Source organism: Motacilla alba, chromosome 1A (assembly GCF_015832195.1).
Source record: "Motacilla alba alba isolate MOTALB_02 chromosome 1A, Motacilla_alba_V1.0_pri, whole genome shotgun sequence".
NCBI classification, from domain to species: Eukaryota; Metazoa; Chordata; class Aves; order Passeriformes; family Motacillidae; genus Motacilla; species Motacilla alba.
In genome coordinates this window covers 53564234-53585998 of record NC_052031.1, presented here as the reverse complement: position 1 = coordinate 53585998, position 21765 = coordinate 53564234, and the positions used below count along the sequence as shown (strand labels likewise).

Here is a 21765-nt window from a genome sequence, read left to right as displayed (position 1 = left end):
AACTGGTTTTGAGTGTCTGGTTAATTGCTAATGCCAAGCAAAAATGATTTATGAAGATAAAATATGTTTTCATATAGGAGTAATTTTTACGTTACTTGCTGTAGAAACAGAGGTTGGAATTACAGGCTGGCAAACCTACAGCAATGAAATAAATAATTGACACAATTCCTCTGAAACCAAAACACCAAGTGGTGTGTTTCCCTTTTAATAAGTGGTAATGAAATTAAAGATGACAGATAATACAGCCTGTAAAATGGTGCTTTAAAGCAGCTTCAAGATGGAGGAGTCAGAAATCCCAGAGTCAGACTATCAGATTGAGGCTATCTGTGTAATCTTCACTGAGTTCCTTGGGGTATAGGAGCTATGCTACAGCCTTTAATTGCACAATCACGTTTTATTGCATCACCCTGAGAAAAGGGACACTTACTTTAGTGTCAAATATTCACAGAATTGTATTGTCAGACTCTAAGTATCTGAGTAGATGTGGTGCCTCCATGAGTCCTGGCTCTGTGAAGAAGCCCTAGTTTTATAGCCCACGTCCAAAGTGTGGTAGAACTGATGTAGCTTGATGAAGCAGCTGAAAGAAATGAAAAGCAGGCAAAGGAGCATGTTTTCCATAATTTTATACTTCTGTCTTCACCTGTTACTGTAGTTTGTTGTCTGTGTATATCTGGCACTGTGTATAATGCTTTAGCAAAAGGATAAGTCTTCAAAGTGATGATGGTATTTTATCTTAAAGGTGAACCTCTTCCACTTTTAGTTCTCAGGAGCTAAAATTTGCAGCAAAACATTGAAAGCAAGATTCAGAGGGGAAATAAACACCTACCTTTTTCAATAATTTGTCCTAAATTTCTGTTAAAAAAACTCTTCACATTTTTGTGGTGATTCAGAATTTTAATACGCATTTTTTGTATGTGTACTCCTAAATATAACTTTTTCATCTGTCATACACCGATTTTGTATTCCAGATGAACTTCCAAAAAATTAAGCAGTGAACAGGAGAAGGAATAAAGTTCTATTCTTACAGAAAAAAAAAAAAAAAAGAATATAAAGCATAATACATTTTTCTGACTGCCTCCAATTTTCTTTTTCCCTCCTTTTTTTTTTTTTTCTTTTTTTCCAGTGATGACCTTTTCTCTCTGCCTTACTGTCCTGGGAGAACCCTGGTGGTTGGAGCATCTTATGTTGCCTTGGAGTGTGCAGGATTTCTTGCAGGCCTTGGATTAGATGTCACTGTAATGGTGAGATCCATTCTCTTAAGAGGATTTGACCAGGACATGGCAAACAGAATTGGTGAATATATGAAAGAACATGGAGTCAGCTTCATTAAGGAATTTGTGCCAATCAAGGTAGGCTCAAAGTGACAATTGATTGGGATGTACCTATCATAATGCTTTAAGATGTAAATTATTTTAATTAATATAGAAGTTGAACTTTCATTACAGTATCTGTGGTGACATAGAATTGGTTAATTTTTGTTTTAAACCAACTCCATTAAACTTAATTAATTGAAAGGTATAATTTAATCTTAAAATGAAAATTTTGTGAGATTATGAAGTTCATTTTTTTTATCAGAATTAGTTGGGTTAGTACATACATGTTACACAGAAAATGTTACACCTGCTTGTCCTGGTTCTTCTTGCAGGCCTGTAATTAAGCAGATACATAATTTCCTCTAAGATCAGGACCCAGTGCATCAGAAAAAATTCCATTTTTCATTGCCAATTTTCAAATTTTCAGCCAGCAAATTCTGTTTGTATGGTGAGGATTAGTTGACTGTCCAGAAAAGTAAATGGTCTTTAGAAGTATCATCACCTATAATTTACTTGGCAGAGTCCTTAAATACTTGCTCAATTTTTGTTGAATTCAGTAAGAGTACTCATGCAGTTACTTACATACATGTATAGGCACATGCATAGGTAAATTCAGGTTGAATTTAAACCAAGTTAGAAGTTCCAGAGCTTTTCTAATAGAAAATTGGCCTATCAAAGATTTCAAAGGGTGCTAACAGTGTTTTTCTTTATGGTTTTTCACAATAGTCCTTACTTATTTTGAAATAGCAAATCATGTATTAAGCAATTTCAATTTGGTGTTAAACCAGTGTGCTGCCGAGTTTAACACTTTGGGGTTTAAAGCATTAAATTCAGTGAAGACTGTTCATTTCCATTCTTAGCAGTATCAAGAGCAGCTTTAAAAATGCTCTTGCCAGATCCTACTGTGGGTCTGAGCCTCTCTCACAGAATGAGAGTTGCTGTAAGAAGACAGAATGGTTGCTTCCAGGAACTTAGTTTTTATGCAGGTTTTTGTTGCATAAATCCCTTGCTGTATGAAAAGTAGGAATGATTATCTAAGTTTTGTTGCAGACATGGCCTTTTGTAAGCTCTAATGGGGAATGAGAAAGAAGGAAGCTGTGTTTAGAAGCAGATAATTTCAACTAAATGGCAAGCAGGCTCCTCCAGATGCATCCTGTGATGAGCAGTCCATCACCGCAGTCACAAAATGCACTTCTGTGTATTTTGCCCTGTCCCTTCACTATATGTCTTTGATTTCAATGGGAATAAAATATTTGGCCCTGATTGAATATTGTTTCTGATTGAGAATATCCTTCAGCTTCAGTTGCTTGGTAGGTTTTTAGCAGGTTTTGTCATCTCTTTCAGACATTGTGTTTGAAATTATGCATGTTGTGCTTATTAAAACCCTTTGTTGGGACTTTTGAAGGTAGAAGATGAATTATTATAAATAATGTTGCCTTTGAATGGAAGCAGTTTAGCACAGTGATCCTTTAAGGTTGGTAGGATGGCACAGTTGGCTTTTCTAAATTAAAAAAAGGACAGAAATAAAATCTTCATCAGAAACTTTGCTCTTTCTGCCTCTAAATATTGAACATGAAGTAGGAACAAGGGTGTTGTTGAAAAGCATCTTTTGATCTGTAGGATGAACACTTAAATTTCCCTGAATTATGTTAAGTGCTGCACGCTTACATGTCTGTTGTATGTACTGATGAGGGTTTTCTATGACAGTGGCTTCCTATGGGTGGAGGGAATGATGGCAGCACTTAGAGAAAATGTCTGATGGCATTTCCAGGCCTTGTAAGAGTTTCCTTCCTACTTGCTTCCTGTGTCCCCAGAGGAATGAGGGCATATGTCCACAGGTCATGTGATGGGCTTGGACAAGAACTTAACCATGACCCTACTTTTAAAAGCAGAAATGAGATATTGTTTTGTTGGTCATAAGAATAAATGCAGAATAAAAAAACCCACATTAAAATATGCAAGTAGAAATGCAAAGAATCTTTAGAGTAAGTGCCTAATTTTAGATCATGGTTAAAACTCTCTCAATGATATTTGGTGGGAAAAATATACATTGGTATCTTTTTATTTGAAACTTTTTCTTTTTTACCCCATCCAATTCCCAAATTGTTGTAGGTTGAGCAGGTTGAGGAAGGAACTCCTGGAATACTGAAAGTTACAGCCAAGTCCACAACAGGGGACCAAATAATTGAAGTGGAATACAATACTGTGAGTCCTCTCTATATGCATGAAGAATGTGAAATAGCTTTCCATTAAATGTTGATATTTTGTGGGGTGTTTTTATCCACACTTCAGATTTTTAAAAATTATTTTAGTCATTACAACATGCTAATTGCACAGACTCAGCAAATAATTAATCTGGAAATAAAAGTCCCAAAGTCAATGGTTATTTTGCCTTGCCAAATCAGTTTGCATGCTTTTGAAACCTGCTTCTTAGCTTTGGGGTGTAGATGAACTTGGTCCTGTGGAATCAGTTGCAGGATTTTTTCCCCATGGGATATTTGTAATAAATTAGAAGTAATGATTTATAATAGCTTTCATAGTAATTAGGGCATGTTTTGTAGTTAGCACAAAACAATGGTCAGTGCAGGAGTTAAACAAACTCCTGGTGAGTGACATGTCATCTCAAGACCTGTTCTTGATACATCTTCACAAACACAGCTAATGCCCTGTGGCAAGTCAGTCAGGAAACTTCGTTACACACTTAAAACAGTAAAATTGCAGTGCGCAGCCATGGTATTGTATGTTTAATGACTGTTTCCATCACACCTCACTCCACTCATTTTCATAGGCCTTGATGCTGAAAGAAGAAAAAAAAATTTGTGAATAGAGTATTTGGAACCACACAGAATGCTTAAAGACAGGCCTTTGCCAGCCTGGGACTTCAGACTGCAAATACTGTGTGCCAGTGACCTTGTTTACCTGTACAGTGCATCAGTCATCCCCTAACAAGGACACACCTCAGCGCATCTGGGAGCCAATACTGTGAGAAAGTTTAAAAATGGCAGCAGAGCTGTTGCACAGGGTTGTAATACTGGGCTTTTTCTAGTCCATAATAGTGAAAGCTTATTAGCAAGGAAATCAATACCATCCTTTCATTAATGAAACTTTTGGGTTCTTGTTGCTACATCGTCACTGAAATGCTGTCACTCCTCACAGAAGCTGTGAGCTGTATGTGCTGCATTTTAAGACCTTCAGCTCTAAAGATGTGGTGTGGTTGATCATCTGTAAGACTTGAAGGAGGCCTTGGAATTCCTTTGGGACAGTTCTTAGTTGTCATATGAAAAGCATTATTAGTTATTTGGGCAGTTGTCCAAGACTACAAAGCATGTAGCAATTTTCCTTGTGATAGCAGAAGTTGGAACACGATTTGTTAAGTTAGCAGAGTTGATAGGATGGGATTTTGGCCTTGATAAATGTTCAAACAAATAATATTCAAAAAATAATATTCCTTGACAGTGGTTGACTGACAGCCTATATAAGTAAATTATATTTTCAGATCAAAAAATACTATTTTATGATATTTTTATTTGCTTAAGCATCTGAGTTTCTTTCCTAAAGTGCCCTTTCCTTATGGAGCATTTTGAGGTCACTTGCTCTGGTAAGGATTTGGGATAATACCTTGGTGTAAAACTGGACGGAAATAAAGAATCTGTCCCTAACTGATTGGTTTAGAATATTCTTGGGGTATTCTTCCAGGGAAAGCTATTTGCCTGTTTTTAATCTTACATAAAAACCTGGTATTGTTAGGTTATGTTGGTAACATGGCTTGTCCTAAACTCTATGAATGTACAATAGATAACAAATGTATTCACCTTACTGTGACCAAGGCTTAGATACTAATCTCTAGTATATATGGAAGATAATAGCCAAAGAAAAATGCACTTTTGAGCTTTTAAAAATCAGTCATGTGCATTGCTGTTTTGCAGGTGCTGCTGGCAATTGGACGAGATCCATGCACAAGAAAAATTGGTTTGGACAAAGTCGGAGTAAATATCAGTGAAAGGTAAGGACAGATGTCTGTGTACCACTCACTGCTGAACTTGTGTCATGCGCTGTTACAATGGTAGTGGTGCAGAGACACCCAAAAGCTTTGAGGAAAAATTTGTCTCCTGTTTCTGTACACTTGGATGGGAGACCATGTAGCAGATAACTGCATTTTCTCCTCTAGTATTGCTACATTTGCTTTTTTGTTGCTGAAATGTCAATTTCTAATTCCTGGGACAAGAAAATGTCTGTTTCATTATTTCTAGATTTACAGGTCTATCTTAGCTTCTTCCAGTTACGGGGTTTTCTAGGATCTGTCAGTTGTTCCTTGTACTCTCTTTTTCTCATCTCCTTGCTTTTATCACCTCTTGGAACAAAAATCTGTTTGTTCATACAGGCTTTTAGAGCAGTGAGTTTTGTTCATATTTTAATGTAAAAGCTACTATATGTTATTTTGAAAGATAAGGTTCAAGTAGCATTCCTTAAACTCCCAGGTGAAATTCTTGATGTGTTTTAGATTTTGTAGGGTTTTATTTCTTGCCTTTAAACAACCCTTGGATACAATTTGTGTCTTCTGTAGAAGAGTATTTGATGTTTAATGTAGTGAGGTTGTCCTACCAGGGAGTGGAGCTATCAGTAACATTTTCAATATTGGTAACAAAAACATCTTGCAGGCATGTGAGTCCTCAGAGATCCTCCCTTTGAAGAGAAAACAAGGGGCCATGACCTTAACCAATGCAGAGTTTTTATATATGAATGCAGTAACTGATGTTATCAAGGGGAACAATTGTGATATTTCAAACAAGTGGAAATTTTGGTCCACTCAAAATTGGCAGACCCGTGTTGGCTTGCAGAACAGTACACATCTTTCTGATGTCAGGACACCTATTACTAGCTTAATAGAATGACCTATAAAGTTATTAGCATAAACTGTATAATTTATAACAAGTGCTGTATAACTGTATAATTTATAACAACTTTCTCAATTATAAAATTGAGAAAGTTGGATTTTTAATATGGGAATTGCTACCGGTTTCTCAAGTAACTGTGTGACTGTTTCTGTGTATGTCTGATTAGGTTTCCTTGTTACATGTGTTTCCTGTGGTGATTACTGCAATATCTCATTTATTGATGAAGTAGAAAATACTAATAATTAAAACCTTCCATTAGCTCAGTGCACTTACAGCTAAAAAGCTTGCTGGCTGTCCCATAGGTAGGGTTTGTAACAGCTTGATCTATCGCTGTGTAGGAGCCTGAAGAATAAGTTTCTATAAACAGCTTCAGCCACTGGACTGAAATTTCAGTTGTGGAAAAAATGTTTTGTCCTACTAAAGGAGTGGGAAAAAGTCTCTTCCTGTTATTCCTGGAAGTTGCCAGTACACAGCTTAGCTGGTGGTAGAAGGTGTTTCAGGAAGAGGTTTATGCTTCACGTCAGTGATTCAGGAGATGATTTGCAGCTTCTGAAGCTACCTCCTTATCCACTGTGTGAATTCCTGTAGTTTTGGTCAATTTTGCCCTATTTTATATTCCTGTCCGAGACTGTAAGATTATGAATGCAAATTCTTTTCTTCATACTTCACATACAAGTCTTTCTTTTAAAGCTAAATGGCGTGCAATGTCATTTACACCTCCACCCTTCACAGCAGAACACTTAGATCTTTTTTCTTGTTAATTCCAATTACAGAACGGGAAAAATTCCTGTCAATGATGAGGAGCAGACAAATGTTCCGTATATCTATGCTGTTGGAGATATCCTGCAGGACAAGCTGGAACTCACACCAGTGGCAATCCAGGCAGGAAGGTTGTTAGTTCAGAGGCTTTATGCTGGGACAACTACTAAGGTGAGGAACCAGTTGCCACGAAACACTGTCACTGCTCTGCTTCTAAGTGCAGAGTGCAAGTCTGCTTGCTTGTGGAAACCCAGTAGAATTTTAAGGATTAGCTTCGATGATCATTTTAATTTTCCCCCGGCAAAGACATTACTGCAGATGTGTTCAGCTAATTGTGTAGGATGAAATTAATACCTTGTGGATTAAGCAGTAGTCTCTTTTTTTTCCTATTAAGAGGGTTTAGCTTTCTCTCAAAGTATAATGATAATGAAATGAACAGTGATCATTTAACTTGTTTTTAATTCTACTGCCTTCCCTAAAAGTCATCAATTTTTCCCATCCTGTTAAGAGCTTTAACACCAATTCAAAGGCAGCTTGCTGAACCTACCTACGGTCCCTAAATAGAGTGGAATAGGAGTTGTGATCTTAATTTTCAGTGCTACTTTAATGAATTTTTTTCACTTCTCATCTGTAGGTTTTCAATGTAATATGCAGTTATAATTGTAGTTGAATGTGGACACAAAGGAAGATGAGATGTACCAGTAACTCAGCACATGTTTTTACCTGAGTAGTTGAATTAATGGATTCAGTGCTCACGTTTCATACTAGTGCAGTTCTGGATTTCAACCAGGTTATAGTTGTTCAAATGGGAGTAACGTGAGTACTCATTTACACCTTATGTTTAAACCAGCACGACAGGAGAGTGCCTTTAAAGAACTGTTACACTAAGATGGGTGCTTGTCTCACCTTCATAACCATATGGCATGATCATAAAGCTTTCTCCCTTTCAGAGCCTGCTGTATTCATAGCAAGTTCAACTATCAGCCAGATTTAGAACTTGATTGAGTTGTTTGTTTTACATTGGCAGGTACTGCAGTAACAGAACCCTGAATAGGTGTGCATAAGGTCATTGAAATAGCTAGGCAAAGTTTAAGAAACTGTAGAAGTCAAATTTTTTATTGCTGCAATGCTATGGATTTGTCTTAATTTACATTTTATGCCAGATAAGTCTGTCAAGGTACAAAAATTGTTATGCTGCCAAAGGAAGCATTCTTATTCAGTGAATCCAAGAAATGAGTAACTACTTAAAAAAATGGGAGTGTGGCTTATACTGCCTTTGTAACAAATCTGGAGAAGGTGATTGAAATGTAATGAGGTGTTATGGATAGGTGGGGCAAGAACAGTAGTCAGCACCTTACTTGATCCCCAGTCACAAAGGAAATTACTAGATTTGAAATATGTAGAAAATAAAATTGCTAGACATGAAATAGAGCTGACCAGCCTGCTAGTCTGCTATGGCGGTGTCACGATCCACCCTCATGGACGAGATTGTGATGGTTCGTTATCTGATCTCAGGGTACAAAACACCAACACAGCAAGGGGGTTTGCAGTAACAAAATCAATGTACTTTATTGAACAATCACAGCAAAATGCATTGGAGGGAATTGGGGAGAGAGAGAGAGAGAGAGAAAGAGAGAGAGAGAGAAAGAAGAACCCTATAGGAAAGGAAGGAAAGACAGAGTAGGTATATCTACCAACATAGAGGCGATGCAATTCTTCGAAGTCCAGTCGGTGTCCAGTCGAGGAGTCGCCTTTACGTTGGGGAAGATCTTCGGAGGCTAGCTGACTTGAGGGGCCTTTTATATTGAAAGCTGGGAAGGAGGGGGGAAAGAATACCTGGTTCACTGCCTGCAGGCAAACATGATCAGTTCGATTAGCTGTTCTCCCCACACACACTGCCCTCCTCCCCCAGATTACAGGTTTCAGTCCTTGAGGAGAAAAAGAGTGTCCACATAGGGGTTTCATGTCTCAGTCTTAGAGGGAGTGGTTTCTCCCATCTCAGTCCATCTGCCACGGTGGTTGTACAGTAGATGAAGGGTCTTCTGTGGAGACCACCAAAGGGTAATTCCAGAAGAGAGTCCAGCCAGGCTTGGGGGTGGAAAACTCCAGGCCATTGTTACAGAGCAAGGCAGGCGAAGGAAGGTCAAGATGCTCCTTGTCCTTTTCACTGGAAGCAGTGTAGCGTGAGGTACACTAACTCAAGTTCCAGTCCTGGGAACTTGGCGAACCCCCACCAAACCAGGATGTAGGATCCTCTTTCTTTCGGTGGTCTCAGTCTTTTTTCACGACGATCGTGAGGCAGATGAGAAAGCAATCTTGGGTAGAGTCTTACAGGCGGAACGACTCATTTGGTGTATATGGGAAGAGCAGTAGATGTTGTTTATTTTGAGTCTAGTGAAGGCTTTTGACACTATCTCCATAACATTGTCATTGACAAAGGGATGGATTGCAGGCTGGGTAAGTGGGCAGTGAGGTGGGTTGAAAACTGGCTGAACAGACAAGCTTAAAGGGCTGTGACTATTCCAGAGACCAGCTGAACGCCAGTCACTGGTGGTGTGCCACAGGCTTGGGCTTGGTTCCAGTGCTGTTTAACAGCTAAACTAATGGATCTGGATGCTGAGAACAAGTGCACCTGTGGTTGTAATATTTTATGAAAATCTTTTTGCTAGAATTTTCTTCTTCTGAGAAGCTGAAGGGCCTCAGCTTCAAGTGTAAACAATTTGTTATCTGCTACTGTGGAATGCAGCAGGTGCTTCCTCGATGGGTCAATGTGAGATGTTTCTACTTGGTGGCCAATCGAGGAGGCAGCAGCTCTCAGACTCTCTAGGAGTCACAGAACTTTGTTATTGATTCCTTTCTATTCCTGTCTCGCCTTCTAATGATTCTTTTCTCTCTGTTCTTTGTAGTGTAGTTATAGTGTAGGTTTTTTTAATATAATATATATCATAATATAATAAACCAGCCTTCTGAAATAAAGTCAAGATCTCTCCTTCCCTTCACCAAGTCCTAACTGCCCAGAAGACCCACAGTAATATGCACCCTCAGAAAGTTTGGAGATGATACAAAACTGGGAGAAATGACAAGTTTTCACTATCCCCCCTGATGGCTGTATTACATATTATTGGTTCTTTGGCATCACCTAGGCCACAGCTGATGAAAAATGAGTTTTGAGGTTGTCACGATCCGCCCTCACGGACAGGATTGTGATGGTTCGTTATCTGATCTCAGGGTACAAAACACCAACACGGCAAGGGGGTTTGCAGTAACAATCAAAATTGGTGTACTTTATTGAATGATCCCAGCAAAATGCATTGGAGGGGATTGAGGAAGAGAGAGAAAGAAAGAGAGAGAGAGAGAGAGAGAAAGAGAAAGAGAGAGAGAGAGATAAAGAAACCCTGCAGGAAAGAAAAGGAAAAGAAAGACAGAGTAGGTATATCTACCAACATAAAGGCGATGCAATTCTTCGAGGTCCAGTCGATGTCCAGTCGAGGAGTCGCCTTTGCGTTGGGGAGATCTCGAGATCTAGCTGACTCGAGGGGTTTTTATTAGAATTTTCTATTGAAAGTTGGGAAGGAGGGGGGAAAGAATACAATAGTCTTATGATCTCAGCAGTGGGGAGAGCCATTGTTTTCCTGGTCTCAGTTCGATTAGCTGTTCTCCCCCACACACACTGCCCTCCTCCCCCCAGGTTACAGGTTTCAGTCCTTGAGGAGAAAAGAGTCTTTTCCATATAGGGGTTTCATGTCTCAGTCTTAGAGGGAGTGGTTTCTCCCATCTCAGTCCATCTGCCACGGTGGTTGTACAGTAGATGAAGGGTCTTCTGTGGAGACCACCAAAGGGTAATTCCAGAAGAGAGTCCAGCCAGGCTTGGGGGTGGAAAACTCCAGGCCATTGTCACAGAGCGATGCAGGCGAAGGAAGGTCAAGGTGCTCCTTGTCCTTTTCACTGGGAACAGTGTAGCATGAGATGGACAAACACACCTGTGAACAATAACTCAAGTTCCAGTCCCGGGAACTTGGCAAGCCCCCACCAAACCAGGATGTAGGATCCTCTTTCGGTGGTCTCAGTCTTTTTCACGACAATCGTGAGGCAGATGAGAAAGCAATCTTGGGCAGAGTCTTACAGAGGTGCAAGGTGCCGTTGCAGCATCCCCAACTAAAATAGTATGCTTTGTAGAAGTGGTTGAACAGGCAACTTTTATCTCCAGTTTGGCCTGTGATCTGGTACATTTTTAAAATGGGGCACAGAATTTCCTTTTCCATTTAATCAATGCATACTAATGTTTGAGTGGCTTTAAGCTGTCTTTTTTTTTCATGCTCTAATTAACACCTCTGGAATGAACAAACACAAAACTATACTTTAATTTAAGACAATTTAAAAAAAACCAAAAGAGCTTTCAGAATTGTGAATCATCAAGCTTTTCTTGCTGTATTTCAGACTGCTGTATGCTGGTTTTATTACTGATGTTGTGTGGATTTTTGTTTTATTTTGAATGCCATACAGTGTGACTATGTGAATGTTCCAACTACTGTATTTACTCCTTTGGAGTATGGAGCCTGTGGGTACTCTGAAGAGACCGCAGTGGAGAAATTTGGGGAGAAAAACATTGAGGTAAATGCCTTAATTTCATCTGGGTTTTAGTTTTCCAGTTTGTAATTTAAAATAATGTTAAGAGTAAATTAAAGCAGCATTTTGTGCTCTGATGTAAGGACAGGAGGTGACTAGGTACATTTTTTTGTCTTCCTTGGCTGTTCCTAGACACGTTATAAAAATAATCCTCAATTCCAATAGCTCTAATTGCAGATATGTTCTATTTTTGGCAAAGAGGGGCTTAAAGTGGAATGTTTGGTTTAAAAAAAAATAGAAAAAGGGTTTCTTTGTGTCTGAAAATACTTCAGGATAATTTTAAACTGGGTATATGCTAGAAGCAATACACTGGTTTTAATGACAAAGTGGAGCTTTTGTACCTATAGCATGGCAAATTCCTTACCATAGTGATTTTTACTTTATAAAGCCAAATGTTAGCTCATTTTCCTGTTTCCTTTGACTGTACAAAGAGGTATGTGCTTAATTATGCTCATGTGATCAATCCCTTTTCATTCTGTGGGATTGCTGGACAGGAGTGAAATTAGACAAATATAAGCACTTAGTGCCTGAGGTGGTTCTTCCAAAATGCTGTACTGACCACACTACAGAAAGCATGAGGGGAGGAAATCTCACAATAAACTGAACTTTTGTGTCCTGCAAATTATCACCTGAGGAGCATTATTTACAGAAATCAGTGGGTAGTGCATGAAGTTGAGAACTTGTCCCCCTCTTAGCTGACATTTTCTCATTTGAACTGTAGAGGAAAATAAGTAAATAAAACCCAAAATGGCAGTGTGGAAAATACTGTTAACCTGACCACAGGGCAAAAGCTTTAATTCTTTTCTCCCTGCAAAGTTTGTACATACCCAGTCAATTTTTTGTTATTGAGTGAAATTCTTGGTGTTATGTGAAACACTGGGCCCTTTATTTTAAAAAAAACGTGCTTTTGATTTTCAAAGTATTTTATTTTTTAAAATGTGCATGCAGAAGCATTTGTGCTCTGGCTAAGCCCTCATTTACTGTATTCTGACCTCTTTATTGTGTCACCTTATTGGCTTTTGTTTTTGCAAGTTTCAATAAGATTTACTGAGTCACTTGTGAGTTTGTAATTTAATAAGAGCATGGTGAACTGTGTCCTGGAAGTGTAATATTCTTATGGATTCTCTTTTTTTAATTATTGGATGTCATTAGTACTTGGTTTATAGAGACTTCTGTCTTTGGCATTCATTAAGGGAAAAGAGTATCATTGTGATGTCAGATGTTCTAAATGCTGTGTACATAGCTCATTATTTAGGATAATCTGGCAGCTTGTGGAAGATCATGTTTTCTGCTTGGAAATTTTACAACTTTCTTTTAACCTGTGTTTTATATCCAGGTGTACCATAGTCATTTCTGGCCACTGGAGTGGACTGTGCCATCCAGAGATAACAACAAATGCTATGCAAAGATAATTTGCAATATTCAAGATAACGTAAGTGCATCTTTCCTTCCCAGGAAAACAATATCTAAATGTTTATCATAAAACTGTTGATAATACAACAGCTATAAATAGGTTGTTTTTAACAAATTTAAATTAATTTAAATTTGCCTACCTTTTGAAGTGTAATAAATATTTATAGTGATGCATATTTCTGTGTATACAAAACCAACTCCCAGTAAAATACAAAATTCTGCCATTGCTATTTGTATATGATACTTCTTCCATATATGTAAAATAAGAAGTAGAGATTTTTAAGACTGTTGATTAACTTTGAGAAGTGAGCAAATCAATGCATGTAAAAATGGTTAGGAATTTTATTGGTTTATTCTCTCCACCCCAGACTTGAACATTCTCTTCTGGGAGATTCTTCTCTCTGAAATTAAGGTCTCTCAGAAATTATGACAACTTGTAACCTCTCCAAATTCACATGTGTTCATAAAACTCTTGAGCTTGTTCTAACAGGATAATGTATCTTGCCTGCACAAATCCCATTTAGGGTGATAATTCCAGGATTATCCTTGGACTAGGATCAAATTTCCTGGCCATGAAAATGTACAGTACCAGCTGAAGCAAAAGCAAAACAAGTAATTGGTTAGAAGAATTGGTGTGGCCATCTCAGAATGATCATCATCTGTTCAATAAAATGTAGTTGATTTTATTAATATAAATTATTATTAAGAGTAATATTCTATTAAAATATATTTCTGTTAAGATGGTGGCATAGCTATCTGTCCTATTAAAAAACCCAAAACTTACTTAACCTATTTTCATCTTTCTTAGATACAGATTTTTCTTCCTGCAGTCTTTCTAAGCATCTTGTTAACCTTTTGTAAAATTTGTAAACCTGTCCATCTCCTCTTTCTGGAGGAGTTTGCAGTATGATGGAAGCTATTTTAGAGCCTTTAGCTATGCTCTAATCCAGAGTCCCATAAGAAAATGCAAAGGTTTAATGGTGATTTAAAGTGTTTCATTAATTTATTTTCACATCTTGTCTTGAAAAGTTGAAACGTGCTTAAACATCTAGGGGTAGTGCTTCCCTGGGGAAAAAAAATAGTTCAGTAACTATTTAAAACTCTCATTGCCTTGGTTTCATTGCTATGGTTTTATTTTGACATATGTCAATATTTTTAAAGGAGAATTAGGATAATTCCATTTTACTTATTACCCAATTATAGCTTTTCTTATTTAAATAAGCCCTGTGGTAAATCACAGTCCTCAGACTTATTGAAAGAATAATAATCTTTCACTAGTATTCACTATACCAAATATATGTGATATTTAGCAGGAAGAGCAGATAACTTTTGATAGTCAACTGGGCTACACCTATGCTCACCAAAAACTGATGAATTCCCTGAAGGCCACTAAAACTCACAGCAGGTGATATGTGCTAAATTTTCATGTTTCTCTTATTAAGAAAAGCAGGTCAAGTCAGTACAGCTTGTTCTGCTGGGTGTTTTCTGAGGGTGTATGTGCAGTGTGATGTGTTCTGCAATTGAACAGGAGTATAGAGAGGAGGAGTGTGAATGGTACCTTTTTTGTAACTGCATGAGTTTTTTGCCAGTCTCTAAGTGTATTATCCCCCACTAAAAGCCAACACTGCCACAAGAGTCATTGACAGTTCAATTATAATAGACTTCTTGCCATGTCTGGTTGGCCACAACTTCAGCTTGTGGTCCTTTCCTGTACACAGCTACCAAACTGAAAATTCTTCAACAGATACAGACCCTGTAGCCACCTACCACAGGCCCTCATACTGAAAAACTTAATGCAGGGTGCTCATCTTTAGTTAGGCAAGGGCAAGTGTTCTGTTGGCATGAGTGGAATAACTCACCTGAATAAAATTTCCTGAGTTCCTAGTTGAATCTTTGGAGGGAAACAACAAAATTACACCACCTCACATCTGTTGGTGCTAATGATAGTTCACATTTTAGTGGTTACATTAATTTGTGATTCTTTTTGTGAGCTGATTAAATTATGTACTCTGAATAAGAAAGCTTTATACATTGTCTAAAGAGAACTGAATTCATGATTGTGCTTGCATTTGATTGACTTTGGCATTTAGGAGAGAGTCATTGGTTTCCATGTCCTTGGTCCAAATGCTGGAGAAGTCACCCAAGGATTTGCAGCTGCTATTAAATGTGGGTTGACAAAAGAACAGCTGGACAGCACCGTAGGAATTCATCCTGTCTGTGCAGAGGTTTGTATACAAAGTCACCTCAAATCCCAGCTTTCATGGCATTCTGGGGTAAGGTGTTGGAAATCTGAGTAACAGAGCTCTATTATTACCCTCGAAATTTGCAGGAAGGTAAGGGGGAGGAAAGGAGAGGAAATTATCTGGTTTTAATATTTAGAATTCTAACACTTAGGCTTAGTCTGGGATTTTTTTTATTCTTTTTTTTTTTAACTGTGTTCATTTGTGAAAAGTTTATGGCTTCCCTTAATCCAGTTTTCTCTCTACTGGGAAGTATAGAATTTTTAACCCACTCAAGATTATGAAAGCTTCAAATACTATTTCTGCTAAAGTGGTTGTCAAAGCTACAGTTGTGTACCCAAAATAGGCTTACAAACTAGTGCTGGGAAAGATGACCAGCTACATGACAATTTTTCTATTAAACTCTCTCCTCTTAAAGTTCTTTTCTTTATCCTGTAGGCTTTCAATTCATGAAGCCACACAAATATTTCTTCTTTATATCTTGCTGTTCCTCTTTAATGAAGAGCTCAATTTTCTCTAGCAGGTGTGGAACAGCTCCTCCCAGATGTAAATCAGAGATTGATTTTAGTAGCATTAGGATCAGTTTATATTAGCTGAAGATCCCTGAAAGCCTTTTTTTATGACCTGTGTAAATCTTCATACAGAGTCTCTGGTTTTGTTAGAAGTAAAGCAGTACAAGAGAGCACCAGAATGCTCCCCTGCAGGAGTGACATCCACCTCTCTTCTTTCCTACTTTCTAGGTGGTTTAGTAAAACCAATGCAATAAGGACTCCATTAATGGACTGCTAACAATCTGAATCCTCTACAAAGCATCCACAATATATTCTGTTCTTTGTAGTACCATCTAAAGGCATTCTTGGAGGCCCTTGAAGATCCTAGTAGATCCTTATCTTCCTGGGGGGCCTGTGGAGGGGGAATCTCTGAGGCCAGCATTCAAACCTGTGAACTCAAGTGGGGTATTAGCATATGCAGTGTGAAGAGAGGATGAGAGTCATAATTTATTCTGGACATCTGAGCTGCTAAAACTGAAACTGAATAGAATGATGATCAGACATAATTCAGGGAGGCAATTTCAGATAATCATATTTGTTTCAGTGGGGGAGGAAGAAATTGGTTCAGGAGAAATACGTTATTTAAGAGCTCCAGAGAACAGTGATCATTTTTCGCAACAGTCTTTAAAAAGGTTTTTTATACTTTTACTTAATTTAATCTCTTGAGCAGTAAACAAAAATCAAAGTGCAAAATGGCACTCTGATTAGAAAAATGCTTGAAAACTGCGATTTGTGAGGAATGAGCATATTGGATGAATAGAACAAAGGACAATATCACTGTTATTTTTGTTACATCCCTGTAAAAGTTAAAGAAAATGAAGTCTGATTTGAACAGGAAATGGCCAGTGTCACAGGGTCAAGTGCTGACATCTTCACCGCCACTAGTACTAATTAATTGCTAAGTCTCTTGTGAAACATGGTTTTATTCCACTTGAAGAAAACCTTAAGACCAAGGGGTCCCATTCTCACTGTCTACAAATTAGAGCCAGATTTTCCTTCTCTTCTTGAAGCAGCATTTTATTCTGCAGAAAAAAGGAGGTGAGAATGGAATTTCTTGCAAGGTTAAGTGCAAATAACTGCAAGCACAGAACTGGTGGGACCTCAGCCCTACAGAGAATTACATCTTAGCCTCAACTGCACTGTGCTGCCTGAAATTCAAGGAGGGTACTATTGATCACCTGTGATGAAGAGAAATTGTCTTCTGAAAGCTGGGGTGATTTTTCCAGGTAGCTAATGATGGCTTTCCAGCCATTGGATCTAAGGTTTTGTCATCTCTTAAGTAACAAACAAATTCTATCTAAAATACTTTTTCCAACAATTATCAAATTACTCCAGCTGGCTTACTAGGGAGCAGTGTGGTCCCCTCCCACACCTGGAGCTTGCAGTCTGGCCAGGAGGAAAGGAGATAAATTTTGTGCTTTTTAATCTTGGTCTTTTGAAGTGAAATAACAATAAATGAAGACTCCCATATGTTGTATGGCTGTGAATCAGAAATAAACTCTACAAACCCCTCTCTCAAAACATGCACTATATTTTAGATAAGTCACTGATCTTATGCCATATATATTAGACATGCATTTGTCTTCCTGATTTGTGTATAATGTTTTAGGTGCTTATAGAAAGTGGAAGAGGTTTATTATTTATTGATGTTGTCCTCTGAAGAGCTGCTAGCAGTCTTAATGCAGCAAAGCTTCTACTTAAAGAAAGATAGGTCTTTCTGATCTCCATTATCTTTAGATACTTCAGTGTTATTTGCATAGCTGAAAAGTGTATGTACTTTATTCTGTGCTAAGTTTATTCTTCCTGAGAGATGGCTCAGATGATAACTAATTTTTGCAACTTTGAAACATTTAGATAGCAGTGGTTTTCATTTCCTTTTTCCTTTCTATATTGTAGGTATGCAAAACCATGCAATTATTTGCACAGTAAAGTACCAGTATTAAGCAATTTTTTGTAGAATTTTCCTTCCCAATTTTTAATCAGTTAATTTTACAATAATTATTTAGGAATAATATATATATATATATATATATATATATATTCTTTAATGTGACTTGACAACAGTAAAGACTGGAATTTTTCAAACCAGATTTTACTCAGTGTTCCCATAGCTATTGTCGAGAGGACACAGATACCAGACATAATGCCTTCATCAGCAATCACTTCCACATTACTATAATGGCTAGAAAGGCACAAAGGTAAAATGCCCAGGCCTTGAGTTAACTTCACTTTCCCAAAGAAGTTTTCTTTGAGCCATAAAGACACTTATTCATTAAGTGTACGGGAGTCTATTATTGCTGAGCTTGTTCCCATTGGAAAAACTTAGGAGCATTAAGATGAGAGGTGGTATAAAGCCATGTGACTTCCTTAATTCTTTCTTTTCCACTGTAAAAGGAAGAACATAAGATAAATGACGAGAACAAAAGTAACTTGTATGTGTGTGTGCTGTTTAATGGCAAGGATTTTAAAAGTATGATTTTCATTATTTTCTTACTTTAAGAAATGGCTGCCATTTTGAGCATCATGCCCAATTTAATCTTCCAGGAAAAAAAATAAATTTAGCCATATTGAGAGTCTTCTTTTTTCTTTGTCTCAAGGTATTCACAACCCTGTCTGTGACTAAGCGTTCTGGTGAAAACACCGCTGTGAGTGGATGCTGAGGTTAAATTCCCCCATTCTTGCTATTGCCAGAAACTGACTTTCATCACAGTGTCTGACTCCTGCAATTCAGAACATTTTGGGAGAAGTCGCCCTTGGACACCTGCAGAAACGTGTAGAGCTTAACCTGGACATTCCATCATCCTAAGGAGAAGAGCTCTGTGGGAGTTGGACACTTTTAGTGCCTGGCTGGCAATTAGCAATGCAATGGGAATCTTGACTGTTGAGTTGGTGATTAGCAGGGCATTTAATAAATGCCTTCATGAAGTCATAGCCTGAAGCCTGCATTGCCTGGTGGGCAGTGATGGAAGAACTGCTAGCACAGCCGGAAACAACTGTTTTGGTTTGGTTTTATTCCTCTGTATTTTCTTTCCTGAATACTCCTTTCTAGTTCTTTCCAGAACAAAGAACTTCCCAACTCAGAAACTAATTCCCCCAAGTTCAGGTAGTTGCATCAGATAAAATAGCTCCTGCGTTCTGGGTCATGACACAGCAAATGCAAGGTCTCCACATGAGCATACATTTTACCAGCTCACATGCCTATGGAGGGCAAGTTCTACTTGTTTGATCACGAAGAAGAAAATAGCCTTGGAAAAAAGTTTAGTACCATGTAAAATAATATATTTCTTGCCTTCCTAACTGACTCTGTTGTGATTTTTTTATTTAGAGAGCCTTATTTGTGAAAACATTCTTCTCAGTGAGAAAGGAAAATAATTTATTAAGGCCTTTTAATACAGAAAGTTGTGTTTCTTCCCTGAAATCATGCATATAATGCAGATGTAATGATCTATCTCTTCCTGAAGCTTATGCGATTATAATGAATCTGATTTGGAGCTGACACAATTCCAATGTTGAATGAATTGCCCTTCCAAGCACTCTGTGCAACTTCATTAAATTTGAGTAAATTTCTTTTTTTCCAGTTCAGCTGTCATAAGCTGCGCTGTTTCAGGTCTAAACTGGCCACTTTGAACACAAAAGTATTGAGATTTCCTGGAGTTTAGTGAGCCCTGAGAATCAAAAAAATTACACAACCGAACAACACCTCCCCAAAACAACTATCTAAACAAACCCTCCAGCCAAACTCCAAAAACTAGTAGTGAAAAATCTGTTGTGTAGATAGGGTCTAAAAGTTCTATTTAGTTCCATGTGTGCTATGTTTTATATTTAATTAGGAAAACAATACTTTTAAAACAGGAGTGTTATAAGCAAAAGTTAGGTTATGTTAAATTAGAGCAGAGTTCAATTATGTTGTATTAATTGTGTTATGTTAAGAGTTGGAGTTGTTAGAACGTTCTGGAGGAAGGGCCCAGGGTTTGGTGGAGGGACAGTCTGGTGGAGCAGAGCAAGGTTGAAGAAGATTGGACGGAAGATCTGACCAATCATTCGAAACCCTGCAGAAATGATTGGTCCAGAATGAATGGCGTTAAAGACCAATCAGAAGCCTGGAAATGGACCAATCACTGCGCAGATCCAAAATCCACCAAACCTGGACTCAAAGGGGGCTATAAAAGGGGGAAGTTCGATTTGGCCGGGTTCTTTTTTGGAAACTTGTTTTCTGGGAAGAGTACAGTACATTTGGGGATAACATACTGTTCTGGTTTTGAGTTGCTGTATGAGTGCTCAGGCCTACTCTGGGCCCTCCGTTCCTTGTAGCTATTTAAATAAACGAGAACCTCTTTCTCCTGAGAAAGTTTGGCCTCATTCATATTCATAACAGAAGTTTCAGTGAAAATACCAGATTCTTGAATATCCCTCCTGTGTTGGATAAGCTGCATATTTACTTGTCAAGAAATAGCAAAAGTGGCTCTTTGTAATGGAGGTGAATGTAGTTTTTTGATCTGTTTTTGCATTTCCCCCTCTTTTAGCAGAAAGGTTTGGATTACTTTTATTGAATGGTTCTTGGGAGTTCAGTAGTGCAGTGTGAACAGGAGGTGAATTCCCCAGCCCTGTGCACAGAATGCCTCATGCCTAAATTCCTACCTGGTAACAAATTCTTGTATTTCTACTGAGATTTCTAAAATAGTGTTGTAAGTTATTTTTATAAACCCATACATAACTGAAGGATTTTTAAACATGTTTTGTATGGTATCTAGAAAGGTTTGTGATGGCATTTTTCTGGCTAGTTTAATAAATAAATTGACTGGCACAAGTAGATGCTCCTTGTGATGCCTCTTCAAGCAGACACCAGGTGACAGCAAGGCGACTGTTTTTTCAAGGGCCAGAAGAGGGCACCGTGATAAACCCAGCTTGATTTCCCTTTGTCTCTTGCATTTTGAAGGTAGATATTTCTCTTAAGAAGAGGGTTTGAGGCTGTTTCATGAGCATTTGTTTTGCATATTAAATATTTGAGAAAGACATACTTAAAAATAAAAGATAATTAGGAAACAAATCTTACACTATTTGCACCAGATGCCATCCATGTAACTTCTGAAAACCCAGGAGTGCCGGTTCCTGAGCTGCTGGGCAGTGTAGCTGCTCATACTTAAGCACATGGATGGCAGCATTTTCAAGCAGGTGTCTAAGAAAGGTCCTGGAGATCAGGATCCTTTATTTCCTGGAGGGAATAAAGATATGTATGAGCTTGGCTTTGCAAGGTTGGACCTACACATACCTATTCTTGGGTCATGTCATAATTTATGATGCATGTTTCTACACTAATTGCTTACAGTTCAGTAGGTGTTTGGCTTAATTACTTGTATTTTTACTTCAAATTTAAAATTGTGAGACTTTTTTTGGTAGGGGTTTTTCTATTAATCCTCCATAAGGAAGACATTTTCAGGTGTGCCAAAGCTAAGTATTCAGTGTTTTTAATCAAATTAAGCATACTTGGGGTAATGCATGCTTTGGAAGCACATACTAGAAAATTTACTAAGCTAATCAGTATTTAGGTTCTGCTCATATTGATTTGTAATTAACATTTTTGGATGCTCCTACATGAGGGTTAAAATCATCCTCAGATATTACAGATACAAATGTTGATAGGAAATTTCTCAGATTTGAATAGGGAATTTAATAGAGTCTCCCTGACAGCTCCCAGAATTTTTTCTTTCTTTCTCTTTTTTTTCTTTTTTTTTTTAAGCTCCTCTACCCCAGCTGTTCATTCCCCTTTTACCCCTCTCCCCTTGGTGTGAGTCATCTGAGCAATCCTAACTTTTCTGTAACTTTTGTATTCCAACTTGCATCCCACCTTCCCTCCTTTGAGCCCTGCTGCCTGCCCAGAGCACCAGTGTAGGAGGCTCCCTTGCTGAAGAGCTGTAGGCTGGGCAAGACCTGTGCCAGACGCAGTGGATTTCCTGGAGATGCCATGGAT

General features: G+C 38.1%; 1 protein-coding gene across 3 annotated transcripts in view; it reads left to right on the top strand.

Moving 5' to 3' along the window:
- Positions 1-20607, top strand: part of TXNRD1 (thioredoxin reductase 1) — a 39514-nt gene extending 18907 nt beyond the window's left edge. The window contains exons 8-15 of one of the 3 annotated variants that reach the window (XM_038154707.1): positions 1124-1349; positions 3426-3518; positions 5240-5316; positions 6982-7138; positions 11471-11578; positions 12930-13025; positions 15097-15231; positions 18395-20607. In XM_038154707.1, the coding sequence (XP_038010635.1) occupies positions 1124-1349; positions 3426-3518; positions 5240-5316; positions 6982-7138; positions 11471-11578; positions 12930-13025; positions 15097-15231; positions 18395-18457 (955 nt within the window). In that variant the 3' untranslated portion in view covers positions 18458-20607. The remainder of the gene's footprint in view (positions 1-1123; positions 1350-3425; positions 3519-5239; positions 5317-6981; positions 7139-11470; positions 11579-12929; positions 13026-15096; positions 15232-18394) is intronic. The other 2 variants (XM_038154709.1, XM_038154708.1) reach the window with 2 other exon arrangements.
- The last annotated feature ends 1158 nt before the right edge of the window (positions 20608-21765 follow it).